The 27,661-nt window shown below is 34.2% G+C and overlaps 1 protein-coding gene across 1 annotated transcript in view; it reads left to right on the top strand.

Moving 5' to 3' along the window:
* The window catches only part of SLC25A21 (solute carrier family 25 member 21), a 762,825-nt gene that overhangs the window by 386,171 nt on the left and 348,993 nt on the right, over positions 1 to 27,661 (top strand). Inside the window, exon 2 of the mRNA XM_069082271.1 lies at positions 16,483 to 16,531. Within this exon, the coding sequence (XP_068938372.1) occupies positions 16,483 to 16,531 (49 nt within the window). The remainder of the gene's footprint in view (positions 1 to 16,482; positions 16,532 to 27,661) is intronic.

Here is a 27,661-nt window from a genome sequence, read left to right as displayed (position 1 = left end):
CACCTTATAGTTGAATCTATTCAAGAATTTCATATATTTTGGTAGATTGTTTTAAAAATATTTTTCATTTATATATAGTTGTAATTATTTTCACATATATTGATATAGTTATTTTGAATGAACTTTGCTTTTATTAGTAGCAAATACTACTGATTATTTGGATTTATTTTGTAGCAACTTTGCTAATGGTATTAATTTCAATGCTTTTGTACAAACAAAAATTAATGTATCTAAATTTGTAAAGTAATTTGAAAACTGGGAAAAGTCCTTTTATCACATATTTCTAATAAGGTTTTGGTAGCTTTATATAGAGCAAATTAACAAAAATATGTGACTATGAACCACTATCAATATATAGTGATTCATAAACCATTATCAATAGATAGTGGTTCAGGGTGGCCAGGTAGCACAGTGAGTAAGAGCACCGGCCCCAGAGTCGGGATGATCTGGGATCGAATCTAGGCTCAGACACTTAGCATCCACCCAGAAACACCTGGCCATGGAACCTTGAGCAAGTTACTTAACCCCAATTGCTTAAAAAAATAGATAGTGGTTCATAGATATGAACAAAATTGTTCTCATAAATGAATTTCAGATACTCCAAATTACTGATAGGAAGAGACATGTGAGCCAAATAATTCTGAAGTTTCTCCCAGAAACTTACATCCATAAAACAGGTAAAAGTGACAAAAGATTTAATAATTGATGTTGGAGAGGAGAAGGCAGGCACCGTAAAGCATTGCTTATAAAACTGTGAATTAGTACAACCATTAGGGAAAGAAATTGGGAATTATGCAAATAAACTGCATAAATATCTTTCCCACGTATTTTACTGTTAGATATATGCTCCAAGATGATTAATAGAAATAAAACCTATATATAAACAAGAATATAAACCTTGGCTTCTGTTATTGTTCTCTCTGTCTTTCTTGGGCTTTAAGTTGGTCATAGGCTGCCTGGATGGTAGGTCAGGCATGAATTGCCAATGTGCTGGTCTGGTCACATTTCCTATGGAGTTTACAGGTAGATAATCAGCTGAGTCCTGCTCCCATTTGTAAAGCCAAGCATGAGCAGCTTTCCATAGAACTGCTGCTGTGAACAGCTTTCGTATATATACTGTGATTACACAGTATATTGAACTCTCTATTTATCCAGTAACAAATTAGGGCAAAATATTCACAGAAATTAAAATACAGCATTTACAATGTTATGTCTTAACAACTTATCACTAAAGTGGCTGTATAGTTTGCACCAAAGTGGTCACATAGATTTAAACAAAGTACATTTATATAGTAACAATCATTCTTAAGGAGGCAAGCCTCCTTAATTCACACAAAGTACAGAGTTCAAAAGTTTTCCACCCCTAGGTCACATTGTCTTAATTTCTTAAATCAAAAAATCTTCTTTCTTCTTAATTGTAGCATAGTTTCCACTCATCTTTAACTAGTAAGTCCTTAACTCAATCATCCTTAAAGAGGCAAGCCTTCTTAATTGACACAAAGTACAAAGGTTAAAGTCCTCCACCCCTAGTAAATCATGATTTTCTCAGTTTGCATTAAATATCAAAGGAAAGGTCTTATCTTGACTTGAGGCAGGCTCTCAGCTTCCATGGTTCCTCTTACATGGTCCCAGCTCCTGCCTGAATCTATCCCACTGTCACCTGAGTTCAAAGGCAGACAGCTCTCCATTTTTTGTCCAGCTCCTTGTGCAGTTCTCTGTCCAGTTCCCACTCCACACTAAAGTTCACAGTATCTGGTCCACCTCAAGTCCTTCACAGTTTATGTTCCTGGGAAGACAAAACTTAAGAAAGCCACAATAACATACATTCACATTGCTGGCATCCTCATCAATTCACTTTCTGCCTGTGAAATCAACTCAGACCCACCAACAAGGTCTGAGAACTCAACACAAATCATCAGTATAGTCCCAGGACCTCTGAAATCATCAGCAAGACCCTCCTCCAGGATTTCTGTAAACATACAACAAGAAAATCTTCTTTCAGGGCTTCTGAAACAGCAGCAAGGTTCCAGGACTTCTGTAACAACAGCAACATCTTCTAATGGCAGACAAACCTGACAAAGTAACATCAAACCAGACAAAGCACCAACACCACAGCCATGCCTCCTCCCAGTTCTCTTCTCTTCTCATTTCTCAGTTCTTCTTAACTCTCAGTTCAGTCCTCAGTTCTGTTCTCAGTTCTTCTCACTTCAGTTCTCAGTTCTCTTCTCTCTCTCTAGCAGTAGCAGCCCAGCCTCTAGAAGCTTGCTCCAAGCAATTCTGGCCTCTCTCAGCTTGAGCTTTTCCTTATGTAAGTTATTAGCTCTTCCCTGCTTGCCCCTTCCTGTTACAAGAGGAATTTCCTTCCACTGTGGGATTCAAAAGTTCTGGATCTTAATACTTAACACAATCATGAACTTGGAACCAAGTGCTAAGTACCTGTTAGCTTGCCAATACAGGGGGACCTTCAAATTCCAATACTATTATATGGGTTTGTCACCTACACTGTGACCCAGCTTCTGAGGTTCTGCCCTGGAGCCTGGGGATTGAGTATCATAGAATGGGGCTTTTACTAAGTATTGGTAGCTGGTCTGAATCTGGTTCCTGTTTTGGGTCTGAGGTACTTAAATGTTTTGCCTTCTACTTACCTAGTGTCTATTCGTAGAGCTTCTGTGGCATTCTAGCATTCTTTTTTTGTATAGCTCCTTACTATACAAAAGGGACTATAAAAAGAAGAGCTTATAGTGATTTATCTTTGTTTTTCTTAATCAGGTTTACTTTATCATTGTCATAGGGTATTTGTGGTGGTTCTGAGTTTCTCTAGGTACCTAACACTAATCATTCCCCTCTAATTCCACATCCAGTTCTCTTTCCACTACATTATAAGTTATTGTTAAGAAGTCTTCCAGGCTGTACATGAACCTACAAGGCTTGCATGAACCTAGAGCCTCAGGTTCTGGGTCATTTGTCACACCATCTTTTGTAGTCAAATCATTTATTATCTTTCAGAAGGTAACTGGTTAGTTTGGGAATAAAGCTTATTCACATTCAGCAACATTTCAATTAGATTATTGTGCTATCAAAAGGATACAATCACACTCATTACTTCATGCTTAAAGAAACCCTGCTGACACAATCTGGGTATCTCAGATCAATTCATTTATGCCTTACTCTTCTTCAATCCCATTTTTTCCCTCCTTTGAGCTATACTTTCCCTCTAAGAAAAGGAAAATTCCTTTCCTGTTTTCCATTCATATATAATTTTAGAAATGTTTATGCCCATAACTTTGGTGACTGTTCAATACTGAGGGACAAAGGCACAGGGATTGTAGACTATTGACTGTGTGACAAGGAAGCTCATATAGAATCAGATGTCCTTCATTTACCTTTAATCAACAACAGCTGCCTTTTCCATTGCCAGTATATCTTTGATCTGTAATCCTATTCAGACCTCTGTGGATGAGGTAGTTAAAAAGAAAGTTAGTAGGCCTGTTTTAAACACAAAAAAATCCCTCTGAAGTAATTAAGTGACAGTCCAAGAAGCCATAATTTCTTAGCTTATTCGTTAGAGAACTTTAAATGTGTCAAAAATAGAATGATGTCCCTGTTTTCAGATCAGACTCAACAATGAAGATCACAACCCCTTTGGGACAGATGAGTGGGCAAGTGTCCTGTGAAAACAAGTTTATTGAGGGGACATTTTATTATAGTGACAAAGGATATAGCTTACATAGTTTCATGGCAAGAATATTGGTTCAATATGCACTAAGATAGCTTGGTCCTCTAATAATGGTAAATTTATAGTGTTAGCCAGAGCTAACCTGAATGGGCTCTACAATCTTGTTTTTTTTTAAACTTCCTATTCATTCTTATGCTAAAAAGTCTTGGCTATCTCTGACAGCAATGTAGTGTTTACTGAAAAATTTATAATAATGTTTAATATGTCACAAATGACAAGGAGAGGCAGTGTGGTGCAATGGTAAGAACCCTGAGCTAGGAGGAAGAGACCAGGTTTCATATCTCTGATATATTCTGTGTGTTTGTTATCTTAGGTAAGCTGCTTTCATATACCTAGGTCTCAGTTTTTTTTCCTCTGTAAAATAAATGGATTGAATTTGATCATCTCTGTGATACCTTCAAGTTCCAAAAAATCCCCTTGAATCTAGTCTATATAAATTTTAACAACTTTATGTGGAAAATACAAACTTGTGATCTTCACAAGTTAAAATTCTAAAGTATTTACTATGCATTTTAGAAGAACAAATTGTATTCTTTGTGGTAGATAACTTTGGTTCTACCTAGAAGTCATGAAATCTTTTTGTCAGAAAATCATAGCATTGCAAAATTTTAGAGCTAGGGAATGTTGAAGACACAATAAATAAATTCCCTCACTTTATGTGTGAAGAAATTGATGTCTAATGAAGTGGCATTTTGCCCAATATCACTCATTATAGTCTTGATTTGATTACTCTGCCCATCCAATAACCCAGTCAATGATATTGCTTGATCCCAATTGGTCAGTGTTTCATAGTTCCTGGCAGGCTTTCATAATTCCCATAACTGTCTTAGGGAACCAAGTTCCCAGTGTATGGAATTAACTTGATTTGCCATTGCCCCCTCCCTATAGCATAGATTATAAGTTGTTTTCATAGTTATTGTTTTTATTGAAAATAAATTATGCAACACAAGTATTCATTTTTTAAAAGACTTACTTGACTTTTCTGGGTCTTTTAAAATCTATTTTAGTCTTCCTTTTCATTTAAGTCAGTGCTTTGTCCCTGGTTTAATTTTGAGTATGATACTTCAGTACTATTCTATTCCCACAGGCTTCCATACCCAGCTCCCTCCATACCTGTCCTATACTGAGTTGCTTGAATTTCTGTAAATTGCTGACTTTTTTCTTTCTATCTATTTTCTCACCCCTCTTTTGGTTCTTCCTTTTTTGTATATGATATTTTATAGTTCAATAATACTTCTTCTCTACTTTCTATGACCTCAATTTAAATACCATTCTTTTTGTTGACTCTTTTCAATATGTTTTCATTTTCTTTGTTCCCTTCCTTATTTCTATTCTCTTTTTGTCTGTTCTGAATTCAAGTCACCTATTCATTAATTTTTCATTTTTTTTCTCTCTAAGTCATTTGTCAAGGTAAAGCTTCTGGAGTAACAAATTTGAGCATCCTCTTCTTTTTAAATTGTACTTGTAGATCTCAATATATCTTTAATATTTTCCTTTTTTGGTAAGTGTAGCTTTTATGTTGTGCCTCACTCTTATAAATATTAACTCATGAATAATGTGATAATTCTGTATTGTGAATCATGAGGCTTGTTTCTACCCCTACCTTCTACCTTTGTCACTTATAACTCCAACGACCAGGTTATTCTATCTTTGATCTTATATTTTTATCCCTACAGGTTAACTGTCCCCAAAGACTTATATTTGTCCTTTGTTAGGGATGGGATTTGGTCTTTGGAGGTATAACTTTTTCCCCTGAAATATGATTTCTTATTGTAACAATCCTTCCTCGACCCCAATGGAACCCATTATAAGACTGTTGTTTCTTACTACAAATTTATATGTTCACTCTCCCTCCCCGCAACTTTAGGATTATTATGGATTGCTCAGTTTTGTTGCCTTTTTCTCTTCCTTTTTTTCTTTATTTCAGTTATTTTCCAGTCATGTCTGACTCTTTGTGACTGCATTTGGGGTTTTCTTGGCAAAGATACTTTAGTGGTTTGCATCTTCTTTCTCCAGTTAATTTTACAGATGAAGAAACTGAAGCAAATAGTTAAGTGACTTGTCCAGGGTCACACAGTTAGTATCTGAGGCCAAATTTGAATTCAGGAAGATGAGTCTTCCTGATTCCAGGTTTAGCACTCTATCCACTGTGCCACATAGCTGCCTTCTTTTTCTAGTTTCTTTTTTAAAAATCTTCACAATAAGGGATAACTAGGAGGTGGAGTCAGAAAGATACAAGGGAGAAATTTAAGATATGTAAAAAGAAAATACTATGCCTACACATAATATATTGAAGGAAGTATGTGTGTGTGTGTGTGAAGGCATTCTATGTCTATGGAAATTAATGTAACATTTATTTTTCACTGTTCTTGCTGAGGAGAAACTTTGAAACAGGGCCTTCTCAAAGAGATGAAAACAAAAACAGATAAAGACATAGCTGGCAAGAAGACTGAGGATCATGGGGAAATGTTCTTGAAAAGACTTTTTATTTGTGTGATTATATGGGATAGTGATCACATAATCTCATAAATTTTTCTTCTTCCTATTATATCTATGTAATGATTCCTGGCATCTCTGATACCTATTCTGATCTATAGCTCCATATTAGTAACTCTCTTCTGGACATATATAATTGAATGTCCTATGGACATCTCAAGCTCAACATATCCCAAACAGGACTCATTCATTGTTTTCACTTCCTAGTCATTCTTTACCCCCAACTTTCCTTTTGTTGTAGAGTCCTCTCTGTCTTCTCAATCACCAAGGCTCACAACCTTGGTGTCTTCCTTGACTTCTTGCTCTCACTCATCATGTCCAATCTGTTTTCAAATCTTATTATTTCCACCTTCAGAACATTTCTTATTAATCTACTCCTCTTTACTCATATAGACACCATTCTAGTACAGATTCACATCACCTCTCACCTGGGCTATTGCAATAGCCTTTACATTGGTCTCTCTGCTGTATGTCTCCCCCACTCCAATCCATCATCCTCTTGGCTGCCAGAATGATTTTCCTAAAGTTAAAATCTGTCATCTCTTCCTTTCTCTCTCACCACTCTCAGTAAACTCCAGTGGCTCCCTTTTGCTTTCAGGATCAAATATAAAGTAAAACATGAAGTTTGGCATTTAAAGCCCTTCATAATTTGGTCTATTTCTACCTTTCAAATCTTGTTACAGTTTACTCTTTTATACACATTTTGAGATCCAGCTATACTGATGTATTTTTTATTATTTGCACATGATATTCATCCCCAAATCCATTCTTTTGCACCTGGGATGGTCTACCTCCTCCTTTTTGCTTCTCTGGTTTCTTTCAAGTCTTAAATAAAGTCTTACCTTCTCTAGGATGTATACCTGATGCTCGTTCCTTTCTTCTGAAATTAACTTCTTTCTACTCTGTATGCAATTTTTATGTGCAAAGTTATTTCTGTAATACTGTCTACCCTGGCCCTCACAGCCTGAAGGCCAGGTATGTCACATTTCTCACCTCATCTGTGGTTTTCCAGTACCCTTAAGGAAGTTTGAGGGTGTCTAGGTTCTTTGCCAATGTCTCTGGTCCCACCCGTGATTTTCCCCAAGTGTAGGGTATGTGTCCCCTAAACCCCAGTTCCATTTAACCACTACCAGTCAAATTAGCTTTTTCAAAGGAATATTTGCTTTAAAGGTACAGTCATAAGTATACAAACTTACACCCCCAATACATGGATCATATTTCTTCAGCCCTGAATAGCACCTCAGTCTCTGGGGAAAAGAAGAGGATTTGATTCATAGTTGAACTCCTTTCCTATAGAGTCCAATTCTAATTCCAAGTCCTGAACTACTCTTAGGCTCAAATTCCAGTCATTCTGGCTTCTCTGAAATTCTCTGCTAGACTGGCTGCAACATCCCATCTGAAATCCTAGCTTCAGGTTCACCAGGGGTCAAATTCCTTGTCTAGTGGAGATCATTGCCAGCATCTAAAACTGAGAGGGACAAATGAAACATTAGAAAGAAACATCCTTAAGCCCATTTTTTTGGAGCTGGAAAGGTATGTGGCAAGGTAACCTCCTTTGAAGTTTAGTTCATGGCATCTACACAGTGGGTGAGCTATAATATTTACTCTCTGCATGCAGCAGGAAAGACTACACAGGGAAGAAAGAAAGGCTGTCCTAGTGTGACAAGTTTTAAAGATGCAGCCTATTCTGCTATGCAACCAATCACCAGAGGCTACTCACACCCATATTATAGGAAAGTGCAGAATTCAGGGTCCTTCTATGTTAGGAGATATAGGAATTTTCCCAAGGCCCTTTATGTTGTCTCTCCCATTGGAAGATGAACTCCTTGAAGGTAGGACATAATTTTTACCTTTCTTGGTATATATGTTCAGCACTTAACATAATAACTTGCACTGACAGCCTTAAGTGATTGGCTGAATGTTTTACCATGAGGCGAAAGAGAACATAAAGCAGTCAGACAGGGTCTTCCAACTGAGCAGAAATGCTATGAAAATAATTCAGTCTCTTTTACTAGCAGAATTAATAGACCATTATTTGGTATGATAAAAAAAATTCAAAAATCATCATGGCAAAGTGCTCACTTGAGAAACACTATGAGAAATCCTCAAGAACTGAGACCAATTAATGCAGTGGCAGAACCATATCATCTTACTCTTGAGGGCACATTATAATTGAGGAGCAAGTGAAATGACCTGAATTATTTTAATTGTTATTTCTCTTTTAACATGTAGTTTAATTTACATAAAATAAATGTGTGTTAATGCTACTCTATCATAGTGCCTTTTGATTCTCTTTGCCCAAATGTTCTTCCATATTTATTCCAATTCCAAATCTATTGTTTTATTTTTCAGAGCCTCTTACTTTTTTAAAAAGATGTTTTCTGCCAAATCTTCTAATTTAAGATATGCAATTAGTATTGGTATCAAATTTCTATGCGGGGATGCAAACAGTTGAGGGCCATTGAATCTCTTCTGTTTTCTTTATGCTTTTTACCTTTTTAGTCTTCTCTTGGTTCTTAATATTGGAGATCAATTTTTTTTTGTTCAATCCTGGTCTTATTCTTCTTATGACAGCTTTTTCCCTGATTTATTATATTTAATCTCACCAGCTAGCTGATTCTTGGTTATTGGAATATTATATTCCATGGCCTCCAATACTTTAATGTTGCTGCTGCTAAGTCCTGTGTAATCCTAATTGTGGCTCCCAATATTTCAATTGTTTCTTTCTGGTCTCTTGCAGTATTTTTACCTTGACCTAATCTGTAATTTGACTATGATGTTCCTTAGAGTTTTCTTGCCTGAGGTGATCAATGGATTCTTTCAATACTTGTTTTGCCCTCTGGTTTCAGGATATCAGGGCAGTTTTCCTTGATCATTTCTTGAAAGATGCCATCTAGGTCCTCCTTTTGATTATGACTTTCTGGTAGACCAATGATTCTGACATTGTCTCTCCTGGATCTGTTTTCTAGGACAGTTGTTTTTCCTATGAGTATATATTCTACATTTTCTTCAATAATTTTATTCTTTTGAATTTCTTTGATTAATTTTTGATGTCTCATGGAGTCATTAGCTTCCACTAACCCAGTAGTAGCTTTTATGTAGTTCTTTTCCTCAGTTAGATTTTGTACTTTCTTTTCCATTTGGCCACAGTTGTACTTTTTAAGGAATTAATTTCTTCAGTTGATTTTTGTATCTCCTTTTCCATTTGGCCTACTTTGCTTTTTAAGCAGTTGTTTTCTTTTTCCAAATTGTTGACTTCCCCCCCCCCCCCATAATTCACTTGCATCACTCTCATTTTTTTTCCAACTCGTCTTCTACATATCTTATATGATTTTTTAAACTCCTTTTTGAGCTTTTCAATGAGTTCTTTCTGGGCTTTCTCATTTTCCTTTGTTTTTTTGTCCATAGGTGTTTTGACATTATTGTCCTCTTCTAAGTTTTCATCTTGGGCTTTCTCATAACCATAATAACTTTCTATGGTCATATTCTTTTTCTGTTGTTTGTTGCTCATGTTTTTTGACTTTTTTCCTTTCTTTTAAATTTGAGCTCTGCTCCCAGAGTGGACAGGGCATTTATTCAGGCTTCTTGTGACAGAAGCTACAGCTCCTGTCTGTTTACCTCGAATTGTGCTGATGTTATCCAGAGGCCCATGGGGGACCCTTGTGCCAATTGATGAGCTAAGAGGATGGGGTGGAAGGTAGCTGGTGCTGGTAGAGGCTGTAGGGGTCTGGCAGTTTACCTAGTGCAGAGCTGGGGTCCTATCACTGGTGTCTGGCATGTACAGGGGCCAGTGGGGTGTTTCTGTGTATACCTAGGGCTGCACCAAAGTACATGGTCATCTGGCTGCTGTAGGTTGCCTGTTTGCTGAAACCTGTGGAGGTATGGCATCTGGAGGTTAATTATATGATGAAGATTCTGTTGAAACATGTCATGGTTCTCAGAGCTGGAGTCTGCCTGTTCCCCTGGCTATGCTGAGGCATGTGGTAGGTAGGAGAGGGTTCTGGTATTGGCATTTGCCTGCTTCACCACACTGAGGCTCAGGTTCTCCCACTGATTTGATGAGGTGAGGCTTGCCACTGGCCTGCTGGGATGTGTCCTGTCCTGAAATGACCTCCCCTTTTACCTGAGTGAGACAGACATTTCTTGACAGTCTTCCAAGTTTCTTGGGTTAGAAGATTGTTTCACCCATTCTTTTTTCTGGTTCTACTGTTCTAGGATTTGTTTTGGGAGCTATTTTATGGTTGTTTGGATGTGAATATGGGAAAGTTATGGCAGTTTACTACTTATTCCAACACCTTGGCTTCCAGAAGTCAGAAACCATTTTCTATTTTCTTATCCTGTGGATTTGGTTCTCCTTACTCTAAATCTGGCACATATTTTCTTCCTTCTGACATTTTTAACTTGGAACAATAAATGGAAAATAATTACTCTGCATCTTTCAGTCCACAATATTCCTTACCCATACTTTATTTTTATTGCTATCTTTTGCCTTTACCCCACCTACCTTTATCACTTTATCCCTCCTAGAGAACAATTACTTATAACAAAGTATAAAGAAACAAAAAAAGTATTTAAGTAAAACTAAACAATATGTTCATAAAATCTGATGTTATATGCAATGCTCCATAGTTATAATCCCTTCCCACTCTACAAAAAAGTGGCACGTGGTAACTTCTTATCTCTTCTTTTGGTCCAAGCTTGCTCATAATGATTTCATAGCATTAATTTTGACTGATTTGATTTACATTATAGTCTTCCTGGTTCTGCTAATTTCACTTTTCATTATTGTCATTCATATATGTCATCGTATTTTTCTAAGTTGTCATTTATATATATATATATATATAGTTTCTTACAGCATAGTTCTATTTTGTTATTTTTATGCACCACAACTTTCTTAGTCATTCTTCAACTGATGGCATCCATTTTGTTTCCAGGTCTTTGCTGCAGACTGCTGCTATTAATATTTTTATGTATGTAGGACTTTTTTGTCATTAAATTCCTTGCGACATATGCCTAGCAGTGAAATATGTGAGTCAACAGAAATTTTAGTCACTTTTTTCAAATAATTTCAAAATGCTTTCCAGAAAGGTCTGACCAAATCACAACTCTACCCACTAGCATACTAGTATGTTTTCCCACAAACCCTTCACCATTGATTATTCTCATATCGTGTCAACATTGCCAATTTTCTGGGTGTTTTTATTTGACTTAATTTTATTATTAATAATCTGGAAACATTTTATGTGGATGTTGATAGTCTGCAATCTCATTGGCAGCATCTTTACTTAGATTTTTAGCAAAACGCTTGGCAAAGTCTCATGTTATCCTTGTGGACACAGAAATAAAATGGACTAGATGACAGTACAATAAGGTATATTTATTGTTATTTGAATGAATAATAGGCTTGTTAATGATTCCATGTCAACTTGAAGGGATGTCTTTAATGGATCTGTCTCTAGTTCTATTGTGTTAAATATTTTTCATAAGTGACTGGGAGAGTGATTGCAAGAGCCTGACATCTGAAATACTAATCTGATTAGGGGTAACCCAAGGTGGTTGGAATACCACAACATATTGATTAGGGATGTCTCAGTGAGATTTTTTTCTTTTGTTTGTTTGTTTAAATCATTTTTTAAATCAAAAAAGTCTACCTTTTCCCCTTTCTCCCCATCCCCAATAAAAAAAATGAGAACAACAAAACTCATTACAAACATTTATAGTTATGCAAAAAAAAAAAATCTCACATTGGCCATGTCCTGAAAATATGTCTCAATATACACTATGAGTCTGTTACTTTTCTGTGCAGAAGCGAGTAGCATATGTTATGAGTCCTCTGACATTAGTGTTCATCATTGTTCATCAAAATTCCTAAGTCTTTCAAAACTGTTTGTTTTTACAATATTTTTATAAAAATTTTTCCTTTAGTTTTGCTCACTTCACTCTTCATCTGTTTCTACAAGTTTTTGTAGGTGTTTCTGAAACCTTGCTCTTCATTGTTTCTTACAGCACAATAGTATTCAATTATATTAATATACCATAATGTGGTCAGCCATTTCCCAACTGATGGGCACTCCTTCAATTTCCAATTCTTTGCCACCACAAAAAGAACTGATATATATATATATACACTTACACACACATATATATGTGTGTGTGCGTGTGTGTGTATGTATGTATGTATTTGGTACATATAGATATTTCTCTCTTTCTTTGATGTCTTTCAGGTATACAGACCTTGTACTGTTATTACAAGGAAGAATGCAAAGCAGGCCTTAGAAGAAAATGTACATTTTTAAAAACTTTAAGTAATAGAAGAAAAAAATTTGTTGTGCAATTGAAAAAATGATTAAAAAAATAGCAAGCAAATGTGAAAAATAAAAATTCTCAAGATGAGATAAACAAAAATAAACATTTTAAATGTAAGAGACAAACAACACTGAAAGCCAATCAAAAATTTTAAACAAATATAAAAAAATTCTGGAAAGCAAATGGAAAGTCAAAATTGAAAATCAAAAAAGCCCCGAACTCATTGAATAGATAAAGCTAGGAACTGGCTAAAACAAAACAAAACAAAACCACAATAATAAAATATCAAATGAAATGAGAAGAAAACCAAACTTTCTATATAAAAATAAAAATTGAGAATTTATGACAAATTAGGAAATTAAGAGAATTATTAGAAACTATTTTTCTCAATTACATGCCAATAAAATAGATACCTTAAGTGAAATGGACAAATATTTACAAAAATTATAAATTATCTAAGAAATTACTGAAGCACTAAATACTCCATGAACTAAGAAAGTTATAGAGTATACTAAAAATCAATTAGAAAAAATAGCTTCAATAAAGAAGCAAGATATAAAACAATCCTACAAAAGTCATTGGCTTTTTTTTTTTAATATTACCAACAAAACCCAGCTAGGAGAGATGGAAAAAGAAATTTAATTTAAAATACCTGTAGAATGTATAAAATATCTGAGACTTTACCTACCAAGACATGCATAAGAATTATATGAATATAACTAAAGTATTATTTAAAGGAATATAGACTGGTCTAAATAATTGAAGAAATATTACTTGCTCAGTTTAAGCATTGCCAACATAATAAAAAATGCCAGTATTACTTTAGTGTCATGCCAATCAACTACCCAAAGGTTATTTTATAGAATTTGAAGGATAAAAATTCACCTATGAAAATAAATGGCAAAAAATCTCCAGGGAAGTAATGAAGAAAAATGGGAAGAAAGTGACCTTATAGTACTAGGATTTAAAGTTTATTACAAAGCAGAAATCATCAAAATAATTTGTTACTGGTTGAAAAATAGAAACCTTGATCAGTGGAATAGATTAGGTCTGCAAGATCCAAAACTAAACAAATATAGTCACATGATATGTTATGAAGTAAAAAATTTGAACTACTGGGGTAAGAACTATTCATTGCAAAAAAAATGCTAAGAAAGCAGGAAAACATTATGGCAGATATTAGGGTTATATCAAAATGTCACACTACAGAATATAAACTTCAAATGGATTCAAGATCTAGATGTATTATAAGGTCATATGAGAAGCAAATTATAAGAGAAAATACCTTTCACAACTATGGATAAGTGAAGATTTCTTGACCAAAGAGAAGTCAAGGACATAATGTGTATAATTTTGATTCTGTGAAATTGAAAAATTTCTGCATAAACAAAATCAATGTAGTGAGAATTGGAAAAGGCCTGAGGAAAAATCTTTACAACAAATTTCTGCTATCCAGGATATGCAGAGAACTCACACAAATATAAAAGAATAAGAGCTGTTATCTAATAGATAAGTGGGTATAGGATATGAATAGACAATTCTCAAAAGAAGAAAGTCAGTGTATCCACAAGTGTATGAAAAAAAAATGCTCCAAATCCCTAACATTAAGAGAAATGCAAAGTAATGCAAAATGAAACAACTTTGAGTTTCCATCTCACACCCATCAGATTGCAAAAGATGATGAAAAAGAAAATTGTAGTTTGAGGGTTATTGCAGGAGGTACACTAATGCCCTATTGCTGAAGTTATAAAATGGTCCAACTATTCTAGAAAGCAATTATACCCCCAAAATCACTAAAATTGTATATACCCAATGGTACTGTTATTCACCTTATACCATAAAGATATCAAACAAAGAGTAAAAGAACCATTAGATAAGAATTGGAGGGGATCTATTATTTAATAAATGACACGATAAATTATGGCATATTAATGTAATGGAAAATATTATTCCATAATAAATAATGTGAAGGGAAGATTTAGAGAAACTTGAGACGACTTGTATGAGCTGATGGTAAGTGAACTGAGCAAAACCAGGAGAATGGATTGTACAATGTCTACAATATTGTAAAGAAAAACAACCCTGACAGACTTCAAGACTCTGTTCAATGCAATGATCAATTATGGCTCTTGATAGAAAATTATTAATGAATAATTATTCCTACCTCCTCACTGAGAGACAATGGGCTAGAGGTGAAAATGAGATACATGTTTTGCCTATAGCCAAGGCACAGATTTGTTTTGTGTGGCTCTATTTATTTGACATAAGAGAAGGATTATTTTTTTTGGAGGTGGTGAGGAACTTAGGGAATATTTGTCAGAAGTGAAAGTGTTTCTAGAAACAAGGAATAAAAGAGCATCAATGAATCATTAAGCAAGCAAATAGAAAAGAGCAAAAGGAATTTTAGAAAGGAACACAAACAGGACAATATCAGAACCACCGTGTTAATTTTGAATTACAAGAAACAAGAATACTTCGAACTATATGTAGAGAGGCTAAAAGGGCAAAAAAAATATATGCCAGAAGTTCAGTTTTACATATCTATTTTTTCTAATTTTTCTGTACATATTGAAAATGATCATGTTAGTCAGTAATAATGATAATTTGATTTTTAAAGAGTAAATACAAATGATTACATATTAATTGATTGATTTTTTACCATCTATTAATATCTAAGCCCCTTGCATTGCTGTTTCTGATTCTACTACTCTACTAAAGCTGATTATCCCAAAGTTAGTGATAAGGTCTTAACTGTCAAATCTGATGGCCTTTTCTTCATTCCCATTCTCCTTAATTTTAATGCTGCTTTTCTTACTTTTGATTATGTCCTCCTGACTACTCTCTCTTCTCTTTGTTTTTGTTTCACTAATCTCTTCTGGTTCTTTTCCTACCTATACAATTGCTCCTCTTCATTTACCTTTCCTGCATCATCTCCTTCCCCCTAATATGGGTGGCACATCTGCTCCCCTAAATTCCTCAATTTGACTCTTCCAATATTTCTATGCCTATCAGTTCACAAACTAGTCTATTCTCGCTCTACATTCATTCTCCCAAGAGCAGAAAAGAGTGAAACATGAGACAGAAAAAAACATCAGTGCCAGTGTGTTCACAGCATCATCCCAGTGACAGCCTGAGTATGGAGATAAAGCTGTTAGTAGCAGCAGCTCCTGATATCTCTTTTTGTCTGGAGGCTGTGTTATAACATTTCTTCCTCACTCCCCACCAGCAAAGAAAACTGGAGTTCTCTTTTGGAGCCTTTTGTATGTATACTCTGTCAAGACTCAGCAGCCAATTAAAAGTCTTTTCATCACCAAGCAAGTAGTGTACAGGAAATAACCATAGAATAATTGTGCATGATTTAAAAAGGAGGGCAGGGCCCTTCATTACACACCATTACACATATTTCCAGAAGTAAGTTCACCAAACCACTCTCTGTGGTTTGGGAACAGGTAGAGTATGAAGTAAAATTCCAAATGAGCGTATCTCTATTGACCTGTACCCAATTACAGAGATAACGTATGTAAAATGCTTTGCAAACTTTAAAGTACCATATAGAAGTCAAATATGATTCTCCTCCACACCTGGGTAGGGTTTGTTTAAGTGTATGGAAAAAAAGACATTTGTTTGTGAAATGGTGTTTTTCTGGGAATAGGCTTTAACATGTTCATATAGATGTGTACATCTGATGCTTGAATTTTCACTGAAAATTCACTCATGAAAAAAATTCATTCTTCATCAAGTCTTCAATATAAACTATTTGTTCAGTTGAAACCTTATCTATGTCCATTTGTCATCGTGAACCATTTACTTTTAATTGATGCACCTGCTCCCCTAAAGTTCTTATTTAGACCATTCTTCATAGGTAAGAAATCAAGAGTTGGAAGAAGTAAGAACTGGTATTTATATAAATGATTACAAGCCTTTTCTTTATCATTTTTCAGGTCTTATAGAAATTTGCCTGATGCATCCTCTAGATGTGGTGAAAACCAGGTAAGATTCTGCTTAAACAAGTTTTATTGACTTTGGATGATAGCCAAATTAAGATATGTTCGAAAACTAAATGCCAGGACTTGTCTCAGTCTGGTAACTTCTCCTTCAAATGGCATTTATATTTACTTCTTTCAACAAAAATACTACGTGACAGTTCAAATTTGCAGAGCATAAGACATTCCTTTGTGAGGGTCATATGAAGGTGTTCGATATTTTACTCTCTTCATAAGATATTATTGTGGATATACTCATGTCAATGCTAAATTTATCAAAGTGACAGTTAATTATGTAATAAAAATTTCACATAGAATTATATATAATAGATTATCATTTTATGGTATTTTATAGTTAGTATTTGGTGACTCAAATGTTGTTCAAAAACTTTGCTCATGAACCTGTATGCCAGTATAAAATGCTTCCAAGAATAATAGTTAAAAATCAGAATAATTTTCCTACTGTAGGTACTGCTGCAAGTTCAGCATGACCTACTAGGTTATGACCTATGGAATTTTAAAAAGATTTATCCTGAGGCAAGATTACTAAGATGAAAATAAGAACTGTACTATGTGACTTTAAATTATACATTTCTATCTGGAAAGGCTCCTTTTTAACTTGCATCCTGACCTTGATCAGGTAAGAGCTTATTAAAATACACTAATATGTAGTGGCAATTATGGTATAAACTCTAAGAAAAAAAATTTAAAGAAGAAAAATACCTCCAAGTATAGCAAGAACATTACTGACAGGAAAAAGAGAAATTAAAATAATCTTCCACAAAAATTCCAAGAGAAAAAAATTACTGACCACCATTTCACTAACCTGGTACTCCTAGTGTTATTACCAGAAGTCAATCCCTTGTGTCAAACCCTGCTCTCTCCATTTTGTATCCCCTGGCCTGCCTGGTTTCCACACCACAGAACAAGATGTCCCTTCAATCTGTACTTAGATTTCATCAGCTAATTTTCTGGAGGTTGATAGCATTTTTCATCATAAGTTCTTCGAAATTGTCTTTTATCATTGTATGGTTCAGAATAGCTGAGTCATTTACAGTTAATCATTGTACAATGTTGCTGTTACAGTGCACAGTGTTTTCCTAGTTCTACTCACTTCACTTTGTATTAGTTCATATAAGTCTTCCTAGGTTTTTCTGAAATCATCCAGCTTAAATTTTTTTTGTAGCACAATGGGATTATATCATAACAATATACTACAACTTTTTCAGTCATCCCCCAATTGATGGACATTTCCTTGACTTCCAATTCTTTGCAACTACAAAAAGAGCTGCTATCAATATTTTTGTACATATAGATCCTTTTTCTCTTCTTTCACTTCTTTGGGAGATAGAACTAGTGGTGGTATTGCTCGGTCAAAGGGTATAGTTTTATATTCCTTTGGGCATAGCTCCAAATTGTTCTCTAGAATAACTGGGCCAGTTCACAACTCTACCAAAAGTACATTAGTGGCCCAGTTTTCCCACATCCCCTCCAACATTTGTCATTTTCCTTTTTGTCATTTTATCCAATCTGATAACTGTGAGGTAGTAATTAGAATTGTTTTAATTTACATTTCTCTAATCAGGAGTGATTTAGAGCACTTTTCCATATGACCATAAATAGCTTTTATTTCTTCTTCTGAAAACTGTTTCTTCATATACTTTGACCATTTATTAATTGGGAAATGGGTATTATTTTTTATAGATTTTATTCAGTTCCCTATATATTTGAGAAATGAGGCTTTTATCAGAGAAACTTGCTGTTAAATTCCCTCTCTAGTTACTTGCTTTCCTCCTAATAATGATTGTTTTGGTTTTGTTTGTGCAACAACCTTTTAATTTTATGGAATCAAAGTTATCCATTTTACTTCTTCCCTTATCCATAGATCTGACAAGTAAAATTTTCCATGCTCCCCTAATTTGCTTATGATATTGTCCATTATGTCTAAGTCATTTTGACCTTATCTTGGCATATAGAGTGAAATGTTCATCTATGCCTAATGCTTTTCGGTTTTCACAGCAAATTTTGTCAGATTGTGAAATCCTTCTCCCCAAACTTTGGTTCTTTAGGTTTATCAAACACTGGATTACTATGACCATTTAATGCAGTGTGTTTTATATATATATATAAAATCTATTCCACTGATACACCACTCTATTTCTTAGAGAATAGCAGATTGTCCTCAGGGTCACATTTTTGTAATGTAATTTGAAATCTGGTACTGTTAGACTGCCTTCCTATACATTTTTTCCCATTGCTTTCCTAGATATTCTTGACCTTTTGTTCTTTTAGATGAATTATGTTATCAGTTTTTTAGTTCTATAAAATCATTTTTGGTAGTTCATTTGTTTAGCACTAAATAGCTAAATTGATTTAAGTAGAATTGTTATTTTTTACTTGGCCTACCCATGAGCATTTAATATTTTTCCAATTGCTTAGATCTGACCTTATCCATGTAAAAAGTGTTTTGTAATTTTGTTCATATAGTTCCTGGGTTTGTCTTGGCAGGTAGACTCCCAAGGATTTTATGTTGTCTGCAGTTTTTAAAGTGGACTTTCCCTTTCTATATCTTCCTGCTGAACTTTGTTGGTAAAATATAGAAATGCTAATGATTTTTAAGGTTTATTTTATATCTTTCAACCTTGCTAAAATTGTAAATCTTTTCTACTAGTATTTTTAGTTGATTCTCTAAGCATATCATCATAGCATCTACAAAAAGTGATAAATTTGGTTCCCCAATGTCAATTTTTATTTTTAAATTTCTCCTTTTTTTGGTCTTATATTGCTATAGCTAGCATTTCTAATACAAAACTAAATAATAGTGGTGATGACAGGGAACCTTGCTTCACCTTTGATCTTTTTGGAAAGGCTTCTAGCTTATTCCTATTACATATAATGCTTGCTAATAGCTTTAGATAGATACTACTTGGGGGCAGCTAGGTGTCACAGTGAATAAATCATTGGCCCTGGAGTCAGGAGGACCTGAGTTCAAATCCATTCTCAAGACACTTGACACACCCTACTAGCTGTGTGACCTTAAGCAAGTCACTTAACCCCAATTGCCTTGCCTTCCCTCCTCCAAAAAAAGATAGGTACTATTTATCATTTTAAGGAAAACTCCATTTATTCCAATGCTCTCTAGTGTTTTTTTTTTTAAAGAAATGGGTGTTATAATTCATAAAACTTCTTGCATCTTTTGAGATAATCATATAATTTCTGTTGGTGTTATTATTGATATGGTCAATTATGTTGATTGTTTTTCTAATATTGAACCAGCCCTGTATTCTTGGTATAAATCCCATCTGTTCATAGTGTATGATCCTGGTTATATATTGCTATCATCTTCTTGCTAGTATTTTATTTAAAATATTTACATCGATATTGACTAGGTAAATTGGTCTATAGTTTTCTTTCTCTGTTTTTGCTCTTTCTGGTTTAGTTATCAGCACCAAATTTGTATCATAAAAGTAATTTGGTAGGACTCCTTCTTTGTCTATTTTTTTCAAATAGTTTATGTAGTAGAATTAATTGTTATTTAAATGCTTGATAGAATTCACTTGTGAATTCATCTGGCCCTGGGAATTATTTCTTATGGAGTTCATTGATGACTTGTTCAATATTTTTTTCTAGGATGGGATTATTTAAGTATTAGATTACCTCTTCTGCTTCTCTGGGTAATTTATATTTTTGTAAACATTCATCCATTTCACTTAGATTGTTGGATTTAGTGGCATATAACTGGGCAAAATAGCTTCTAATATAGTGTCTTGATTTCCACTTCAGTGGTGGTGAATTTGCCCTTTTCATTTTTGATAGTTAACTTGTTTTTGTTCTTCACTTTAAAAAATTCAAATTAACCAATGGTTAATTTATTTTTATAAGAATCTTTAATAAAGTTCTCATATCTCAACTATATACAGAACTCAGTCATATCTATAAAAATAAAAGCCATCCCCCAATTGATAAATTGTCAAACGATATGAACAAACAATTTTCAGAAGAATAAATCAAAGCTATGTATAGTCATATGAAAAAAAATGGTCTTAGGGAGATGATTTATGGTTTTTTAAATTTATTTTCCTAACATAGGTTTATTTAAGTATTTTATTTTCCCTTCTATTAATCTGGGCAATTTATATGTTTTAAAATATTCATCTATTTCACTTAGATTGCCAGATTTACTGTCAAATAATTGGGGAAAATAGTGCTTAATAATTATTTTGATTTTATCTTTATTAGTGGCACATTCACCTTTTTCCTTTTTTTTTTTTATCATGGTTATTTACTGTTCTTCTTTTTTTGAAGAATGTTTTTTATTTTGTTTTTTTTTCTCCATTACATGTAAAAACCATTTTTACATTCTTTTTTGCATGTATAATCTTTGAGTTCTAAATTCCCTTCCTCCATCCTTCCATCTCCTTGAGAAGGCAAGTACTTTAATAGGGATTATACATGTGCAATCATATAAAATATATTTACATATTTACCATGTTGCAAAAGAGAATGCAGACTGAAAAAAATTCTCATTATCACCACTATTATTCATTATTGTACTAGGAATGCTAGCTATAGCAATATAAGACCAGAAAAAAAGAAATTTAAGGTATAAAAATAGGCAGTGAGGAATCAAAGAAAGTAAAAATGTACACTTTGATCTGCATTCAGATGCCATTATTTCTTTCTCTGGAGGTAGATGGCATTTTTTAAAATCATAAGTCCTTCATGATTGTCTTGTATCATTGTACTGTTGAGAGTAGCTAAGTCATTCACAGTTGATCATCACACAGTACTAATGTTAGTTGCACAATAATCTTTTCACTCTACTGAGTTCACTTTGCATCGGGTCATAAGTCTTTCTAGGATTTACTGAAAGCATCTTGCTCATCATTTTTTATAGGATGGTAGTATTCCATCACAGTCTTATACCACAACTTGTTCAGCCACTTTGTAATTGCCAGGCATCCCTTCAATTTCCAATTCTTTTCCACCATGAGAAAAATTGCTATAAATATTTTTGTACATATTTGACCTTTTCCTTTTGCTGAACAACTGAACAACAACAGCAGCAGTAGCAGCAATAGCTATCATAATCTCAAAAAAAAGCAAAAATAGACCTAATTAAAAGGGATAATGTTAGAAACTATATTTTGCTAAAAGGTAATAAAGTAGTATCAAAAATTTTTACAAGTTTATCTGATAATGGCCTCATTTTGCAAATATATAGGGAACTGAATCAAATGTATAAAATAAAAGCCACTTTGCAAAATCACTGACTGTAAGGATTGACTGCAGTGGTGATACACGAGGTACCAATTAGAAGACTGTTGCAATAATATAAGTCATGGTGGGGCAGTCAGGTACTAACTCAGGTTATAGCTGTGTGAGTAGGGAGAAGGGGTCAGATGCAAGAAATGTTGTGGAGGTAGAAATGGTAAAATCTGGTACTTGAATGGATATGTGAGATGAAAAAGAATGGGGAATGGAAGAAAATGTAAGATCACAAACCTGAACTTCTGAATAGTTAGTGGTACTTTTGATAGAATTAGGGACTTTTGGAAGAGGAAAAAATTTAGGGGGAAAGGTGATGAGTTCAATTTTAGATTTGAGTTTAATATTTCTACTGGATTTCCAGTTTGAAGAGAAAAATTTAAGAAATTATCACAAAATGTTTGAAAATACAAGGAAAATTGTCCAGAAATATTAGAAGCAGATGGTATGGTTTGAGAGAATATATGGAATGCCAACAAAAAGAAACCCAAGGTTTAACTCACTGGGATATTTTCATAGTCAAACTTCAGAATTATAATATCAAACAATAAATTTGGCAGTCACCAATGAGGGTTAGCTTTTATAGTCAAAGACAATCAAAATATCACACTATTGCTAACTACTATAATAAATCAAATAAAAATTGTAATATGATATTCTGAAAAGAAAAAAAAGAAAAAAAACAAAATACTTGGTTTACATCCCTCCAAAACATCCTACCAAGGTGAGCCTATATATCAAAAATGACTATCGGCCTTAAACAAAAGAGAAAATATCAATATATTCCTTTAGGAAAACTAAGAGGTGAGCAGGGTCTTCAACACATAAACTAAACAAAACCAAGTTAAACACTTAATGTGAGACAAAGAAATGAAATGTTTGTTTTTTATGGATAGGCCTAGAAATACACATAACTGTGGGATGGGAAAGTATTTTCCTTTGTTTATTTTCTTTAAAAAATTCCCCTACTATCCCTAATTGCCTCCTTTGAGAATTCAAATTCCTAGGAATAGGTTCTATAGCATCACTTAGCATCAGCTCCTTTTCAGGTTTTTCTGAATCATCATTTTCTGATCATCATTATATACAACAGTTTGTTCAGCTATTCCCCAAGTGATGGGTATCCTCTCAATTTCCAATACTTTGTCACAATAAAAAGAGCTGCTGCAGTACATGTGGGTCCTTTCCCTATTTTTATGATTTCTTTGGGGTGCAACCCTAATAGAGGTATTGCTGGATCAAAGGGTATGCAGTTTTATAGCCCTTTGGGCATAGGTCCAAATTGCTATCTACCAACAATGTATTAGTGTTCCAATTTATCATTTTCCCTTTTTGTCATATTAGCCAATCTGATAGGTGTGAGATTGTACCTCAAAGTTGTTTTAATTTTCATTTCTCTATTCACAGTATTTTTATATTACTATAGATAGCTTTAATTTCTTCATCCTGAAAACTACCTGTTCATATCTTTTGACCATTTATCAATTGGGTAATGATATGTATTCTTACAAAGTTGACTCAGTTCTCTACATATGTTAGAAATGAGGCCTTTATTAGAAACAATGGCTGTAAAAATTGTTTCCCAGCTTTCTGCTTTCTTTCTAATCTTGGTTGCATTGACTGTGCAAAATCTTTTTAATTTAAAGTAACCAAAATTATCCATTTTGCATTTCATAATGTTGTCTATCTCTTGCTTGGTCATAAATTCTTCTCTCCTCTATAGATCTGATAGGTAAACTTTTCCTTGCTCTCCTAAGTTTCTTATGGCATCACCCTTTATGTCTAAATCATGTTCCCATTTTAACCTTATCTTGGTATACAGTGTAAGATGTTGGTCTATGCCTAGTTTCTGTCATACCGTTTTCCTAGGAGTGGCTAGGTGGTGCAGTGAATAGAGCACCGGCCCTGGAGTCAGGAGGACCTGAGTTCAAATTTGACCCCAGACACTTAACACAACAACTAGCTTTGTGACCTTGGGCAAGTCACTTAACCCCAGTTGCCTTCCAAAAAAAAGCCCTCCCAAAAAAGAAGTGCCCATACTGTTTGCCCAGCATTTTTTATCAAATAGTGATTTTTTTTTCTTCCAGAAGCTAGAGTCTTTGGGTTTATCAAATAGTAGATTACTATAGTTATCGACTGCTGTGTCTTGTGTACCTAAACTATTCCACTGATCCACCACCCTATTTCTTAGTCAGTACCAAAACTTGTGATGATTGCTGCTTTATAATACAATATTAGATGTGGTACAGTGAAGTTACCTTCCCTTGCATTTCTTTTTATTAATTCACTTGATAGTCTTGACCTTTTGTTCTTCCAGATTTATTTTGTTATTATCTTTTCAAGCTCTATATTTTTTTTTGTAATTTGATTGGTATGGAACTGAATAAGTAAATTAATTTAGGTAGAATTGTCATTTTATTATATTAGTTCTGCATATTGACAAACAACTGATGTTTTTCCAGTTATTTAGATCTGACTTTATTAGTGTGAAAAGTGTTTCATAATTGTGTTCATACAGTTCCTGGATTTGTCTTAGCAGGTAGACTCCCAAATATTTTATATTGTCTGCAGTTATTTTAAATGGAATTTCTCTTTCTGTCTCTTGATGCTGGGCTTTGTTGGAAATATGTAGAAGTGCTGATTTATATGCAAATATCCTGCAACTTCTTTAAAAGAGTAATAGCTTTATTTCATCCTTGCCTATTTCTTTCCTGTTATTGCCATAGCTGATATTTCTACTACAGTCTTGAATAACAGTGGTGATAATGGGTATCCTTGTCTCATCCCTGATCTTATTGGGAGTGCATGTATCCTATCCCTATTACATATAATGCTTATTGATGGTTTTAGATAGATAATTACTTTTCATTTTAAGGAAAGCTTTTACCTTTTAAAAGTTGTTAACTCCTCTGGTTATATTATATTATCCTTCCAACAACAAAGTATGATATTATGCCCTAAAAGTTTCATATCCACATATTACTGAGTGAATAAAGCATTTATGAAGCACTTGCTATGAGCAAAATACTCTGCTAAATTCTGGGGAAACAAAAAGAGAAAAGAATCCCTGTTCTCATGGAGCTCACATGCTAAGGGGGAGTCAACACACATTGAACTTTACAGGTACAAATCAGATGGAAAAGCCCTGTGGTACTTAGAATGCAGCCACATAGTGGATGCCTCATCTTTAATATAATTTCTGCTGATAAAATCATATTAATTTCTGATATTGAACTATCAATGCTGAAGACTTGTTTCACAAGAGCTTTCTTTTCTGGATCCTCAAGAGATATTGACTCTAACACTTTGTGAGTACTACATTTTTGTTTGATACATACATATATGTATGTATGAATGAATGTTTAGTGCATATATATTAATTTATGCCCATTGCACATAATTATAACAATGATTTTCTTTGCCAGACTTTTAAAAAAGGCTAGACTTTCTCTGGTATCGCTATTAGACTTGAGTAAATATAAAAGTGGAGAAGCAGGCATCCATGCTAGTGTCTTGAGCAAAAATCCCCAGCTTATTGCTAGCTGTGTGGCTAGGAATGTTTACCAACTCTGCTTATTGTTGATTGACGAGGGAAGTTAGAGCTTTATGACCTTTGCTCTCATTCTGAGCTTTTCTTTTTGTATATTATTTTTAACTTGACTTTATTCTTTCATTGCAAAACAGCCAGACCAGTTCTGATACTGATCTCAAAGTTTTAGGAGCCTGAATATATGCAATGTATAAGAAAAGAGGAGCAATACTAGATGCTATCAGTTTGGACAATCAAATTGTTGAAGCCCCAGAAAAGGAGATATCAGAGACAATTCTTTTCTCTTTCTCTCTTACTCAGCACTCCTGGAAAAGTGTGACTCAAACAAGGGAGAATCAGATGAAGAAAGGAATGTAGAGAAAATATTGGAAAAAATATGTAGCTATTAAGAGTAGCAGTGCTAGAAGTACATGGGTAGTGTGTGGAATATTGTTAGTGTGTGAGTGTCTAAATGAGCGGTCAGAATCAGGAAACCAGATGTTGATAAAGGACTATTATAAACTTGATGATTAGAAATGGAGGTGTGACCAAACAAAGGCAATTTGGACTAGGTCTGGAGAGAATTGGTATAGCCATGGAGAATAAGTGAGAGTAACAACTATCATTAGTACATAGGTGTATTTAATGTAGCTTCAAGGAATAAGTATAGCACAGGTAAAGAAGTGTAAATTTATTTGTTGTATCCAGAAAAAAAAAAATTGTTGGTTTGAAATGACATTTAATTTGCGAATACCTACTTAGAGACCTTTGATGAATGTTTATTTTAAAATTCTCTACATTTTCATGGGCCAGTCAATTAAACTCAATTTATTTCAACAAGCATTTCTTTTGTACAGATGCTAGGCACTGGAAATACGAAACAAAAAATGCCACAGTCTCTATCATCAAAGTATATTCTATTGGAAGAAAACTTCATGAAAATAGATAATTAAATACCAAATTTAAATTAAATTACAAAGTAAATACAAAGCAATATTTGGGGGAAAAGAGAGTACTATGATATGGGTTGCGGGTAGGGGTCAGCAAAGGCCTTGTGTAAGATGTAGTAATTAAAAGGAGCTAGGAGTTCTAGGAGGAAGAAATCTGAGGGAAGAGCATTATCAGGTTAGGGGGACAGCCTGTGCATAGTTGTAGAGGCAAGACATGGAATGCTGTGTACAGCCCCTATGAACACTGACCATATATGAAGAAAAATTGTTGAGACCATGTTCCTTTTTCTAGTATATAAATGAAATATATATTTCATTTATATACTAGAAATATATACTTTTTAAATATATTTTTTATTTATATACTACAAATATACTTTTTAATTTATATACTACAAATATACTTTTTCTAGTATATAAATGAAATAAATTCTGTGCAGGTTGTCTGAAAGTTACTACATATCTGTAAAACATTAATGAGCAAAGTGATATTCATTTGATTAACCTTCTAAATTTAATTAAACTTCTAAGTTCTTCCAGTAGGATAAAAAGAAGGATCAAATATTTTGGCCCTCTTTCCTTCTTTGGGGACTAGTAAAAAAGGGAAAACAGGTGCTCGAAAATGAAGCAGTTTAAGGGTCAAATGTTGTTCTGCTCTGCTGTGCTGACGTCACTTAACTCTCCCTCAGGAGACTAAATACTAACATCATTCATTTGAGATATCCACAATTAGTCTGATCATCAGGCCTAACATCAGCCATCACTTCGTTCTTCTCTGGGCATCTGTTGGGTCAATGATTACAAGCAAATAGTATAATTCGGGCACTAACTCTTTATTTTGATTGGCTGGTTAGGGCAGGATAAAGAAGATATTTGCATGATTATGTGAAAACACAATTTAAAGTCAAGTAAAAATGTAGATGTCAGTTTCAAACTTGAGTAGTCATTTGTAGTTGACAAAGAGGGTTATAATTTGACACTGGGAAAAAATCAGGTAAATTGCAGAGCATAAAGCAAAAGTAAATGAGATTTCAGAAAATGTCCAACTTTTTGTAATAGAGATGCAAATTTAAAAATCTTCCCAGCCCCTAGGCCCTTTGATAGATATAAGAGATTCTGAGAACCTTCCTTGATTTGAAAATATACTCTGCCTCCTAATAGGCTGAATGTGATCACATGGAGCCTGTGGCAGGAGGCTTGCTTTTCAGGAATGCTCACACCTTGATGCTGTGTGATTGGGCAGTGGGTCAAGAGGGTGGTTACATTCTGTGACCCAGGAGAAGGCTATATAATCCCTGATGATGGGAGGTTTTGCTTTGGGGCTCCCTTTGAGAAGTGTTCTGTGATTTGATCAGATGAGACTCTGGGAAGCCATTGTTGAGGCTCTCCC

This window comes from Petaurus breviceps, unplaced genomic scaffold (assembly GCF_028583685.1).
Source record: "Petaurus breviceps papuanus isolate PSGF00001 unplaced genomic scaffold, PetGlider_PUasm1.0 164, whole genome shotgun sequence".
NCBI classification, from domain to species: domain Eukaryota; kingdom Metazoa; phylum Chordata; class Mammalia; order Diprotodontia; family Petauridae; genus Petaurus; species Petaurus breviceps.
Note: the sequence above shows the minus strand (reverse complement) of the source record. Positions and strands in the feature narration are given on the sequence as shown.